This window comes from Canis lupus, chromosome 25 (assembly GCF_011100685.1).
Source record: "Canis lupus familiaris isolate Mischka breed German Shepherd chromosome 25, alternate assembly UU_Cfam_GSD_1.0, whole genome shotgun sequence".
Lineage (NCBI taxonomy): Eukaryota > Metazoa > Chordata > Mammalia > Carnivora > Canidae > Canis > Canis lupus.
In genome coordinates this window covers 23748868-23763548 of record NC_049246.1, presented here as the reverse complement: position 1 = coordinate 23763548, position 14681 = coordinate 23748868, and the positions used below count along the sequence as shown (strand labels likewise).

At 38.1% G+C, this 14681-nt stretch overlaps 1 protein-coding gene across 1 annotated transcript in view; it reads right to left on the bottom strand.

The window, feature by feature from the left end:
* Positions 1-14681, bottom strand: part of GALNTL6 (polypeptide N-acetylgalactosaminyltransferase like 6) — a 1157792-nt gene that overhangs the window by 81863 nt on the left and 1061248 nt on the right. Inside the window, exon 9 of the mRNA XM_038573594.1 lies at positions 8239-8346. Coding sequence (XP_038429522.1) covers positions 8239-8346 — 108 coding nt within the window. The remainder of the gene's footprint in view (positions 1-8238; positions 8347-14681) is intronic.

Below are 14681 nucleotides of genomic sequence, written 5' to 3'. Positions count from 1 at the left end.
AATGCAACTGTTTTCTTCACTTCAAATGTAACATCAAAGGAGATATATTTGAGCTGGAATTGAAGTTGAGAATGTAATTCTTTTTTTTCTTTTGTATTAAGGTAAAATTGACATATAACATATTAGTCTCAGGTGTACAACATAATGATTTGATATTTGTATACACTGGAAAGTGATCACCATAATAAGTCTAGTTATCACCATTCACCGTACAAAGTTATAGCTTTTTTCTTGTGCTGAGAACTTTTAAGATTTACTCTGTTGGCAACTTTCAAGTATGCATTATGATAATACTGACTATGGCCACCATGTTGTACATTACACCTCTGGAAATGGAAGTCTCGCTATGAACTAAATAAACTATTAGAAACAAAGGTCATCAGAATGGAAATGAAATAGTGCAAACCTTAAGCACAATGTCACTGTGCATTTACATTTCTTATGGTAAGGAGCTAATTGTACATAGTGAGTGCCTCCCATTCAGGTGCTCCTGTGGCTTCATCATCCCACTGGGGTCCCGAAAGGTGGAGTTATAAAGCAGCCAAACAGGTTGTCTCTTGCAAGAGTTACATTTTTGGTTATTGAGATTATGGCATGCTAAAATATTTAAATTTGCTTAAATTTCAGTAGCTTAATTTTGTAGCAGCAGGGACCTATTTTATCTAAGCAAGCTTTCTTCTTTCTGAGGCTCCAGTGTAGTTGTGAATGCAGGAAAATGTTCAGTTCTAATGGGATAGTGACAAAAATGCAATTATAATTCCCCCTAGCCCACAAATGGGCTCACCATGTTCTTTCTCAAGTGCTTTGAGAAAAGAAAGCTGTATAAATGTTATCTAAAAACATAAAGTGCCAAGGTGCTGTAGGTAGGGGGAGGAGTAGCCAAAAGCAGACTGGAAAATGTACCATAGGAAAGAGAAAATAATTCTCATTTTAATTTTGTTAAGAAAAACAAAGTAAGAGTATGACTAATCATGACAGCTAATTGTCATGTAGATACCTAGGATCCCCATTTAAATATTATATTTATTCTCTAAAATCTTCCCATAGGGGATCCCTGGGTGGCGCAGCGGTTTGGCGCCTGCCTTTGGCCCAGGGCGCGATCCTGGAGACCCGGGATCGAGTCCCACGTCGGGCTCCCGGTGCATGGAGCCTGCTTCTCCCTCTGCCTGTGTCTGCCTCTCTCTCTCTCTCTCTGTGACTATCATAAATAAATAAAAAAAAAAAAAAAAAAAAAAAAAGAAAGCGGGTGGGGAGGGGAGGAAAATGAGCCACAGAAGAAAGAAGTAGAAACTAATCAGTGCCAATTTGTTAAAAGATTAAAAAAAAAAAGAAAAAAGAAAGAAAAAAAAAAAATCTTCCCATAGGCTTGAGGCACCTGAGTAGCTCTGTTGGTTAAGCATTCAACTCTTACTTTTGGTTCAGGTCATGATATTGGGGTCTTGAGATTCAGCCCCGTGTAGGATTCTGGGCTCAGTGTGGAGTCTATTTGATATTCTTTTTCTCCCTCTCCTTCCTCCCCTCTCCCACCCTCTACTTGTGTCCCCCTATCCTAAAAAACTCTTCCAATAGGCTTAACAAAAAACACTTGTGAAATATTGGTCCTCACTAGATAGCTCAAGAAATGCTGAATTTTGTCCTTATGGCTTAGAGATTGCTTGTCTCAATGCCAAGCCCTGTTTTGCACATTAGAAAGTATTAGCTACTTGATTCACAAGTCATAGCTGGGTTACACTTGGGAAAGTACTGAGGAATATTTGAAACAAATTGAGCAGAATGTTTTAACGTTGGGAAGAGGATAGCATCTGACAGGAGTTTGGGGAGAAATAGGTAGAGCAAACAGAAAGAAGATCAAACTGAAATTAATTTTGAGAAGCTTTGTGGAAAATTGCTGGGTTTTAAAATAATGTGGTTGATTTTACCTTACATGTTGTTTTCGTGATTTTTCACTTTCTTTTTAGTGTCTCTATGCTTGGTATGCAAATTCCATGCTTTACTTCTGTATTGTTTAAAAATTTTAAGGACAATATGTATTTCTGTTGTTATTTGTTAAACAAACAGACAAAAAATATGTGGAAACTTAACAAAAAATTCTGATACCAGTAGTTTAGGAGGTGAGAGAACAAGTGAGGGTTAAGCAGTGGGGTGTTTCATGTTTTCCCAACTCCTCTCTCTAGGTCCTTGGCAGACAGAGTAGTTTTACTTTGCCTTGTTCTCTTATGCAAAACAAGCATAAAATGTCCAGTATTCAAAAAAGAGCCATCATTAAAGGGTGAGTAAGAGTATTCTACTAGTATTGTGTACCAGAAGCTTATCTCCAGTGTGGAGGAATGTCCTTGGGTGATGTGACATTCCACTACAAAGGGATGTCCTAGTGCTATTGGCTTAGGACATGCAGCATGTTCTATGCATCTCGATAGTAGGCGATTGATAAATATTTATTGAAAAATTTTTCCAGCCTGAGCCTTTGTTGAGGCTCTAGAGATGACCTTTATCTTCATAATATACAATGGACTCATCATATCTTATTGTCACATAATAAAGCTTATGGTTGTTTTTTTAAGGAGACTCTCATGAAGAATGCTGAAATACTTTTTATGGAAGATGCTTGGACTTCTTAGATCAAAAGCCCCCCGTAAAGAGAAGATATTATAGTCTAAAATGTAGCCAAGAAGGGAGAGAAGCAAACACATGATTGCAATATGTGAATCATCTTTAGTTGTAGCCCTAAGTATTGGACAGCCTTATTGCTTTTTTTTTTGTTATATTGTAGGGGTGAATTAGAGATAGTTATTGTTTTCAGAGGAATTGCTTCTGCACAGAAGTCCTAGACATTTATGTAGGCTGAGTCTTTTGGGAAGAATCCATCATTTCCTGCTTTTTTGGGAGAAAGCCCATGATAGGCCACCTGTGCCCCTGAACTCCATGATAGTTTCAAAAAAGCACCTGAACTGTATAGTTTCAAGAGCAACAGAAAGAAGTGCTGGCTGCTGTTTATGACTAAGGTTGTCATACTACAGCTCTTATTTGCTGGGAAGTTTTATGAGAGTAAACTGATTTACAATCATCAAGGGAGAAAGGTCAATTTGTGGGAGCAGATTTCCCATTCATCACCATACTTTATAGCCTTGGTGATTTTATTTTCCAATATCAAAGTAGTGATTTTGCTCTTGCTAAAGCTTTTCCTCAACTGATATATTTTTCTGACATAAACAAGGGAGGGCTGCATAGTCAGATCTTGTGTTCTTCCATTTCAGCTGCTTCAGACAGGGATATCAGACACCAGGGTGAATGATGAGGGGGCACTCACTAATCGACTTGAGATGGTCTGGCTTTGACATTGAAACACTCCTCCACTCTTCCTCCTCTATAGCTCCCTCCACCCTGACCAATTTCAACAGTCTGAGATGATTTATGGAGTCAACAGAACTGGATGTGACTAGGGATGTGACATCGGAAGAATGACAACTTGGGAAATGGGTTAAGAGGTCACTTCAAAGCCGCCAGAGGCAAAAACCATCCGTCTCCCTCAGACCTCAGGTTTAACCTTGATACCCATGAGGTATAATGACCATAGGGCATCTTCAAAACTCATTGCATCCTGCCAAGAAACCTTAACTAAATGCATAAGGGGAAAAACATTTGTAACTTGGGTGTAGATCACAGTGTGGCCTATAGGATCATTACATATTATCTATTGATATAGAACATATATTGCTATGTATTAAATAATGCTAGATGCGATACATGAGATATACTTCCTCTTCTGTAAAACCATAATCACAGTGATAACGTTATGATATTCACAAATAGTTTATAAATAAGTATATAAGACACAGATCTCATTCCATAGCGAGTTTAGTTATGTTTATTTAACTCTGTGCTCATCCTCATGATATTCAGATTATTACATATAGATTGCTGGACTGTGTGGAGGCTACCTGGCTGTCATAATCAGGGCCATTAGTTATGAGAAGTTAAAGTTTGGGGCACCTGAGTGGCTCAGTCGATTAAGTGGTTGCCTTCAGCTCAGCTCATGATCCCAGGGTCTTGAGATGGAGTCCCCCAGTGTCTGGTTCCCTGATCAGAAAGGAGTCTGCTTCTCCATCTCCCTCTGGTCCCCTCGCTCATGGAGTATGTGCTCTCTCTCCTCTCTCTCTCTCTCTCTCTCTCAAACAAATACATAAACTCTTTAAAAAAAAAAGGAAGTTAAAGTTTATGTTTATCTTGCTCATCATTCATGCTTCCAGGGTCTAGCACAGTACCTGGCATGATAAATACTTTTTTTTTTTCCCTCAGAAATGGACATTTATTGTTATAGAAAATCCAATTTTTGTGGGTTATCAGAATTCTAGATGGGAAGTCTTTGCAAGTCTCCAGATATCTGGCTTTCCCTAAACTCCTGTAAGGCAGTCACTTCTCACCCTTCTTATCTAAAACCAATCTGAGCATTTTGCCCTTTCTCTTTCCTCACGTCCCTATTTTTGTACTGATATGGTTTTTTCTTAGAAGCCATGATGAAAACCTCATGGTCATATTTGACCTCTATCCCACTATATACTCTGGCAAATCAATAAAAACCTTTTAGGACATTTTCTTTACAAATACTTCTTTCATTCAAAATCTTATTTTCCTTAGTCTTACTATTTACTTGTTGGTTGACTTGATTCACGCCTTTTAGTTTCATCCTGGCATTTCCTGCTCAAAAACTATGAGTATCTCCCCACAGCCTATAAGAAAAAATACACCCTGGTCTCACATGGGGTCCTTCAGAGTCTCTCTCCAGTGGACCTAAAGACTCCAAAGGCTCTGCTTGTCCTCAAATACACTAGCATTCACAGAGAAGTCTGTGAAGTGCCAGTATTGCTGCTCTTTCAGCAGAGTGTGTGGTTTAGCTCACAACCCATCAGAATGAAGAGTCTCCTTGGAGTCTTCCACCCATCTGCCACTTGGGGTTGTGTAGAGGCTCTCTGAGCCTTTCGTCGAGGAGCTGCTCACTCTTCTGTGATGAAGACAGTGTCATCTCCAGCAAGGGACAATGGTCACTACAGCCCTGGGGGCTTTCTAGTCTCCCTACAATACTAGGGATTAGCATACCTTTCCTCGGGGACTGGCAGTTTGTTCCTGGTGAAAAGGTGCCACAAAAATGCTCAGTGTACAAACATTGGACCAGGAGCTGATTCAGTGAAATATCTAATTTTATTCATGATGAGTGACTACTCAGATTCCCAGATGAAAGTGGATTCTAAGTCTCTATATTCTGGATATTTGCATTTTATGGGAACTGACATAGGGATGCTGATTTTTATTTTTGCCAAATTAGGGCATTAATAAAATTCTATCTTGTATTCTGTCATAAAAAAGAAAACAAGTCTAGGATTGCTGCATAAAAAGATATTATTAAATTGAGTATATGGAGCTTTGTGACTCTTATTTTTCTCAGTTCACTGAGGCTGGGTGAAAACTGGCCCGGGAATTGGCTCTGGTCGCTGGTCCTGAGTTTGGGAATCACTATTCTGTTAAATATGTTCATTTTATTGGCTATCCTTGCAGGTCCTCTTTCAGTTCAATAGCTGTGGCACCCTTCCCCCTCCCCCTTCTTCTATCTATACATATCTTTACAATATGTTTGAACAGTTACTTATTGTCCTATATCATCCTCTGATGGTTTCATCTATGGCTATCTTGTCTCTTCCAACCAGACTGTAACGCTAGGTAAACAGAAGGTACTAATTTTTTGAATTTATTTCTATAGTGCACACTGGTATGCTGTTTAAAGGACTGCAGCCTATTCACACACGTGTGTGTGTGTATGTGTGTGTTTGGAAGTCGACTGGAATTCTCAGTTTACATAGGTACCTAAATAAAAGGTGCACATTTTTGAAAAATTAAATGAGCTTTGTAAAATAAGAATACAAACCTTTGGAGTAAAATCTCCATCTTCTACATTTCCTAATGACACTAGGTAGAGATAAACTACCTATTGAACAAACATGGCCCTGCATCTGAAGCACCTTTAAAGTCTCTCATCATTTTTGATGATTTAGTAACCAGTAGAGGGTAGCAGGTAGTTGAGTGTCTCCCACAAAAATCAGAATTGTTTTTCATTTTAATATATTTTTTATTTAAAATATCATAAAACGTTCCTTAGACTGACAGTTGAGTTTCAATATTTATGACTTTCTGATTGCTCTAGCAGTTTAGAAAAAAAAAACTAAAAATGAACCCTCAAGTAAAATTTAAATGGAAAAGATTAAAATTCAGAATTATGGACTTTTTCTCATTTGAATGAACACTCACTTTTTGATGGGAATTTTATGTGCCAGCCCTAGTTTTCCTATATTTGACAGTCCTTGAAAAAGTACTTAATTTCTTTCTTGGAAATATATAAAGAGTTTTATGTTTTGAAAATATACCCTCTGGACCAGCATAACTTTCCCCTCCAGGTTGTATACTCTAATTTTGACTACAAACCAAGTACACATTCCATCCATCAGGCAAATGGATGATACATATCGGGGCACAAACCAGGCACATTTGAGTGGGTGAAAGGGACAAGTGACATTATTTTTAGAGTAGTTTAACCTGCTATGATTTATGATGTCCACATGGCTGAATTATGATATGTGCTCAAATTGTACCCTTTAGTGAATTCTTGTTTTTCTGAATGAACTTGGAGATTCATAGGTGTTAAGTCTTATGACAAAATTGAATCATATGTCTTTACCCAAGACTCAGTTCTTTAATTGCTTTGGGTTTTGTGATTTTTTTTCAAAGAGCATAATTTTACTATGCTCTCAATGAATACTTTACTCAGCTACTCAATGGAGGATGCTATTAATCTTTGGGTTGGTAATATGACTATTTCCTGTCAAGGTGTATGTGAAGTAACTTCATGACTATTAACTCAAACTGTTATAAAAGAGATTATGGATATGGCTTGAGGAAATGGACAGTGTTGACAATCTCAGAAAGGGAATAAGAAAAATAAGAGTCCTCTTTCTCCAAAAAGATTTACTAGAAATGAAAAATTTTTTATACTTTACTGAAATGTTTAAGTTTTATTAGCAAACCTGTAGCATTTTCTAGTCTTAGTTTTTCCTGATTAATTAATTCTTTTAGCAAGTATTTGTTGCATGCCTACCAAGACTTGTTCTAGGTGTCGGGAGTGTAGTAGCAATAAAACAGAGAAAACACTCTGTGTGATTGATATTCTAATGAAACCCGATGAACTAGTTCATATTTTAAAGGAGCTTGTGAGCTTATTGAGCTTCATATAAAAGACTCAAATGGTTATATATTGCAGCCTTACCAGTAAAAGAGCAAAAATGAATAATTCAGGATTAGATTCCTAGGAGAACACTGTGAGAAGGGATGTGGCAAAACAACCTTTTTAATCTAGATTTTGCATCTCTGTAGTGGTAGGTACATACTGTGGTGAATACAGCTAACCCAGCTCTAAAGAAAGTCACAGGGAAAGCAGAAATTGTTAGGATTATTTCAAGAAGGCATTGTGACTTTCTCCTAAATATATATGAAAACATTCTAAAATGCAGAAGAAAAAGGTATCTTTCATTTAGCCTGTGAAAAAGGTTTTATTTGAAACAGGATCTGAAAAAAAAACCACCTTGTGACTGGTCAGATTTGAGATTTTGAGGATGGGGTAAAATTTTAGGCAGAGCTGGCCCTAGCTGCAAATGAGAAGGCTGAGTTTGGGCAACCACTTCTCCCCATCTTGTATTTACCCCTTTCTCCATTTGACTTGTTAAATATCCTGTTATACTGTATCAAAGGGAGGGGCAGGAGTACTGGACATTCATTCTGAAGACTTGGGCTTAAAGGCCTCTTCTGCCATTTATCATTCATTTGAGCATGAATAACCCACCTTGCCAAGCCCCAGTTTTCATCTACAAAATAAGGATAAGAATATCAATCTCAGAAGGTATGGGTAAAGATTAAATGTAATGTATGTGAAAGTGCTTTGAAATAATTAAAAACAAGAATTAGCATTAGTAGTTAATACTTCCTTAAGGAATGGAAATAAAACTCTGAGGAACACAAACTGTTTATATACTAAAACCTGTCAAATGGCGTGGCAAGTGGTGGAGTTTTTCTTTTGGTTAATTGTTTCTATCAGACTGTGCCTGTAGACTGCAGCACAAATTATACCATGTATGAGGTGGCTTAGTTTGCCTACAGGAAGCCATATCAAGCCCAGCTTATTCTGATCCCATTACTCACTCTTGCCAGGCTGGTACCAGATGGAACTTTATAAGGGACGTACTTCCTGTAGATATGACCAACTCTGGAACACGGGACATCAAACATTTCTCCTCCACACATCCAAACCTAGAGAAAGGAAATTTAAAAGTATAATGAAAGAGAACAGTACACTTTATATAAAAGAGGAATTATTAGTAAGATTCATTAAAAAATCTGAGAATCACTCAAAGTCTCTAAATTAATAATTTCTATTTATCATAAAAGGTTAACTAAGGAAAAAACCCTCACATTTTTCAAAACCTAGATTCAGATTCATAACAGTGTAGAACCAAAGTACTAGTTCAGTAAAATCTAATTTCCATAGACAGCACATTGGCATTTTTTTTTATCCTAGTAGAATTTGTTCACAAATATTGCATTGCACTGACATTTAATGCCTAGACATCTTCTTATTTATATAGCTATTTGTTTTGACAATCTTGTGAAAGCATTTGAAGAAATAGCATTGGAATTTAAATGTCAATTCAAAATTTTAAAATATGAAAAATGGAATTTAAAAAATAGGGGAATGAATCAAGGAATGCCGATATATCCATATATCCATAGTTTGTGACATCTAGATTCTGAAGCTTTCAATAGAGCTCACCTTAAAAACTGTTGTTGCTTTCTGATTTCTCCTACCCTTAATCTTTTCTTAGGCACAGAAAATAATTGGTTATTGATGTGGACTCAAGAAATATTAAACTCAGTATATATTGTGAAATACTGTACTTATATATGGTAACAAAAATTAATTGGTTATTTTTTGTCATGACTACACACTTAGACACACACTTAATCACGGTTTTATGTAACAGAGTACTTAACTATCAAAGGAAAAATTATGAAAACAAAATCCAGGCTTCCTATGTGCTAGAATTTTAGCTATTTTCATTTCAAGAAAAAGATTGAAAAGAGCTAGATACTATAATGGTTAGTTTATGTGTCATTTGGCTGTACTTCATTGCCCAGATTTTTGGTCAAACATCATTCTGGTTGTTTCAATGGAGGGGCTTTTTGGGATGAGATTAACATTTTTTAAAAGATTTTATTTATTTATTCATGAGACACACACACACACACACACACACAGAGAGAGAGAGCTCTGAGAGAGAGAGGAAGAGACACAGGCAGAGGGAGCAACAGGCTCCATGAAGGGAGCCCGAGGTGGAACTTGATCCCAGGTCTCCAGGATCATGTCCTGGGCCCAAGGAGGTGCTAAACTGCTGAGCCACCCGGGCTGCCGGAGACTGACATTTAAATTTGACTTTTGAATAAACATTACATTCTCTGTAATGTGGGTGAGCCCCACCCAATCAGTTGAAGACCTTACTGGAACAAAGGCTGATTCCTTCTAGCAAGAAAGGATTCTGCTAGCTGATTGTCCGTGAACTTGAACTGTAGCTCTTCCCTGGGTCTTCGGTTTGCCAGTCTTCCCAGCAGATTTTGGTCTCACCAAGTCTCTTCAATCACAAGAACCAGTTCCTTAATATAAATCTCTCTCACTTAATATATACATATGCTGTTGGTTCTGTTTCTCTGGAGAACCCTGACTAATACAGATATACAGCTTGTTTTAAAGTGTAATACTGCAAGAGAGAAAGATACTTATGTCTTAACTTATATTTGCTTTCAACTTCTTTCACTAAGAGGAATGACACCCCAAGTGAAACCAGAAAATAAATAGTGATTAAGATGATAGAAGTCCAAGGGAGAAGCCAATTCGATTACTAAAACAATACTCAGTTGCTCTAAATGAATTCAAGACTACTAGGGCTATCAATTTCAACTTAATGGGATATTTATTGATCTTTTGAATCAAGACATCAGAAGTCTGCATAGATGCTATGAAGCTTGTAAGGGCAGTGAACATTCTAAATGATAGTACCAACATCTGGAAAAGTCTTGAGAGACTGGAGCTATATTAGATTAAACATAAAAAGGGGAAAAAATAAGATGTTTGTATCTAAAAATATCAACCCTCCAGAACAGGAATGAGGTGGAAAAAGACTGAGTAGCATAACACACACATTACCAGCATAATATGGAGAGTTTGAGGAGTAAGGGTCTGAATCTATCTTTCTGAAGTCTTATGCTAATTTTTGGGGAAATATTTTATATTCCCTTCTAAAAAGAATTACCAAAGTGAGAAAGGGATGCAAATTGTTTTAGGAGAAGTAGCAAAAAAAAAAACTGGAGATACATAGTCTTGATAAGATTCAGAAAAACCCTTTTCAAGTATTTGAAGATCTTAGTATTTGTAAGAGATTTCGGTAGAACCCCAAGGAATTGGGATTAATAGGATAGAGCCATAAAAAGATAGATTTCAATTCAGGGGAAGGAAGAACCTTCTAATAGAATGATTAAAGATAAAATGGATTTCCTGACTCACTAATTGTGTTGAAATCTGTAGTAGATGACACTTTGGAGATAAGTATTTAACTTTGAGTGGACCGTTGGCCTAGCTGATATTTTAAGGTAATTCTTCTTTTTTAAAGGTAATTCTAATAAGAGTTATGAGTGTATACTGCGCTCCTTTCCACTTAATGCTCACAACTCAGTGATAGACTTTACTATTTCTCCAATTATATAGGTGGGGAAGTGGCAGTCTAGAGTCTGAGTAGCTTGCCCAAAGTCATATAACTGATCACCCGCAGAACAGAGATTTGAATCCTAGTAGTCTAACTCCAGCACTCATAAGTTTAATCAATATACTATCTATAGTCAGCAAACTTTGTCTGTAAATGTCATAGTAAATACTTTGGGCTTTTCAGGTCATATGGTCTTTCTTGCAAAAGCAACTCTAGCACAGCTAGCTTTATTTCAATAAAACAGGCAAAGGGCCATGGTTTGCTGGCCACCATTCTGTGTGTCACAAAGTCCTTTCAAATGCTGAAATTCAGTGATTCTAAGATAATATATGCAGGACATTGATTATCCAAAACCAGATTCTAAGATAATATATGCAGGACATTGATTATCCAAAACCAGATGCCATAATATCTCGCATTGCACATACTCCTCCATAATGTAATCTTGGTACCTGTCTTGTATTGGTTTGATACGATTTCAGATTCACTGTTTAGGACTTAAGTGAAATTGTTTTAATCCACTTGTTTATGATAAAGACCAAAAAAGAGGTTGTTTTAGAGATAAACTTGTTTTGATATAAGAATGAATTAAATGGTGTCAGGATATCATCATCTCATCTGTTCTCACAGAAAAGGGCTCAGTAGTTCAGCTGCTGAGGGGCCCCAGTGGGCACATATGAATAAAAGCATATGAAGAGGCAATGTGGCAAGGTGCCATTTTGACTATAAATACCCAGAGTTTGTGAGGACAGAGAGTGTTCAATTTGGCCAAGGCAATTCTTTGCTGATCTAAAAATCACTCTCCTATTACTTTGGGGCAATTAGGTCCTGCCACAGTAAAGGAGACTCTTTCCCCAGCAGTGGCTAAAGTAAAGCCCTGCAGCAGCCCCTGCAAGATCTTCTTGCCCATCAGCACTGGCACCCTTATCCTCTGGCAACGTGCTCCGGTAACAGGGACTTTTACTTTTGTACTGGCTGCTGGATGTCAGCCCAAGGTTGGCTAAGCCATCTCTTCTAAAAAGGTACACCTCAACTAAATTAGGACTTTATTACTTTCATCTTCTCTTGCTGAGAACAATAGTATGATTAATCTATCATTGATTTGGAGTATGCTATTTCTTTATTGACTCATTAAGAGATATTATCCTGTATGCTATTTGGCTTGTGGAGTTCCTGCAGTGAACCTGTGTTAAATAAATTCCTGGCAAAGACAGCTGATTTTGGGATGCTTACAGGATGGTCCACTCTAATAACTGCCCCCCCACCACTATTCTGACATTTTAAATTAAATTATAGTGAATTTAGTTATTTGAGAGATTATTTCATTTTATTATTTTTGTATTTTAAAGAGGTGCAATTTGGAAGTAATATACAACAGATAAAGGAGAAGGCAGTGGGAGGGCAGAGAATGTCAGATAGTCGTGCATATAATCCAATGCCAGTTTTTGTTGGTCAAAGGCAAACAAGTGTCAAGGCAAAGAAGCCTTTTTTAAGAAAATATTTATTTGAAAGAGAGAGAATGAATAGGATGGATAGAGAGAGAGAGGGAGACAGACTCTCCAGCAAGCTCCTTGCTGGGTGGGGAGCCCCACATGGGGCTCAATCACATGACCCTGAGAACACGACCTGGGCTGAAACCAAGTCTGATGTCCCCTGGCAAAGAATCTTTCTTGTCATATTATCATATTATTTGGAAGATACTGATTTGTTGGCATGTGCGTTTATTTTTCATGAGAAAATATGGCATATTATTCTCATTAGTTGTTGGAGGTGGGCCAGTCTCTCTTGCAGGACTAGGGATGGTCCCTAAGACGTAGGGATAAGGCTTGGACAATTCCTTACATTCTCTGGCCTTAATTTATTTTTTTGGTTCAGGTGGGCTTCTAGAACAGTTAGAAAGCAAGCAGAAGTGGACTAAATACTTCTTATAAAAGGTCTTGCCAGAGTGAGGACTGCCGCAATAGAAAGCTAAATAAATCATTATTACTTCTTTCCTTTCTAAGATATGTCAAATAACCTAATTAGACACACAGAAATGAAATTCTAACTCATTCTTTTTGATACAGTTTTTAAAGATATCTGCATCAGTTTTCTCTTGATGTGTAACCAATTACAAGTGTAATGGATGAAACAACACTGATTTATTATGATTTTGTGGTTCTGTGGGTCAGAAGTCCATGTGGGCTCTGCCGAATTCTCTGCCCAAAGCCTCACAGGGCTGAAATCGAAGTGGCTGCTGAGTGGAGCTCTTTCCTGGAGCCTCTCAGGAAGAATCTGCTTCCAAGCTCATTTAGTTTGTTGGCAGGATTCAGTTCCTTGCAGTTGTATGACTGGGACCCCCGTTTTCTTGCTGGCAGGTGACCAGGGACTGGTGTTCCTGGCCCTGTGAACCCTCCAGCTCATTGATGGTTAACCTCCCTCATACAGAATAGTTTTTACACTATAAATCTCTCTGACTTCTTTTGCTACCAGCTGGAGAAAATGTTGGGCTTTTACAAGGCTCATGCAATAAGGTTAAACCCTTCAGGACCACAGTCCTATTTTATTTTATTTTAAAGATTTTTATTTATTTATTCATGAGACACACACACACACAGAGGGGCAGAGACAGAAGCAGGCTCCATGCAGGGAGCCTGACATGGGACTCGATCCCGGGACCCCTGGGATCAGGCCCTGAGACGAAGGCAGACGCTCAACCACTGAGCTACCCAGGTGTCCCACCGTAGTCTTATCTTAAGGTGAGCTGATTAGCAACCTTAATTACATTCGCCAAATCTCCTTTGCACTGTTATGTAACCTAATTGTGGAGTAAACCAAGGGAGAGAGTCATCTTAGAATTCTTCCTACTAGTCTCCCGTGAATTAAAATTCGTGTCCTCTCCTGAGAGCCTACTCCTATTCTTAAAATTTTTCCTTATATTCGAGTTCAGGAAACTTCTGTTCAGATTTTCTTTTATGCTAGGTTCAGTGTTAAAGAAACTATAGAATTCTAAAATTTATTTCTCCCTGTTGCTACTGGGACCACTTAGAAACATACATCTGAATATATCATGGCTCCATTTAGAATCCTTCAGTGTTTGCTACTGTTATGAGAGTCAGTTTACAACTTCTTCTGCTTCTTTTTAAAGATTTTATTTATTTATTTGAGAGAGAGAGAGAGAGAAAGAGAGAGAGAGAGAGAGAGGCAGAGGGAGAAGCAGGCTCCCTGTGGGGAGCCTGATGTGGGACTCAATCCTAGGACCCTGGAATCATGCATGACCTGAGCCAAAGGCAGACACTCAATTGCTTAGCCACCCAGGTGCCCCAGATTACAACTTCTCTCGGGAGTCTCCAAGGTCTTGCTTATCTCACCCTTGCTTCTGTGTCCCTCACCCTTTTTGTCCTATCCCTAGTTTCTCCAATCCCTACAGGAACTCCCCCACTCCACACATCCTCTTTCTGGGCTATTTTTCATTCCTTAGGAAACATTGAGTTTCTCTCAGGGCTTGCGGCCATAAATCTTTCTCTCTAAAGGAATTAATTCACCCTCCCCCTTCCTCTGCCCTTCTCTCCTATCTCAAGCCCATTTCCTACTTCTGTTCCAGATTTCAGCTTTACCAACACAACTGAGCCCCTAGATTTGGTTGGCACTCCTGTTCTATGCTGTCTCTCCATCCTGTACTTCTCTCTCCCATAATTCATTAATTGAGTCAGTAAACAAATATGTATTGAGTGTTTACTATATGCTGGCCTTGTTCACCATGCTGGCGCCATATGGGGGATCAGTTCCACGTTCTGAATAGTTTTGTTCAAGTCGAGACAGCAATTGTAATGAAAGGATTTGTGTGTTTGT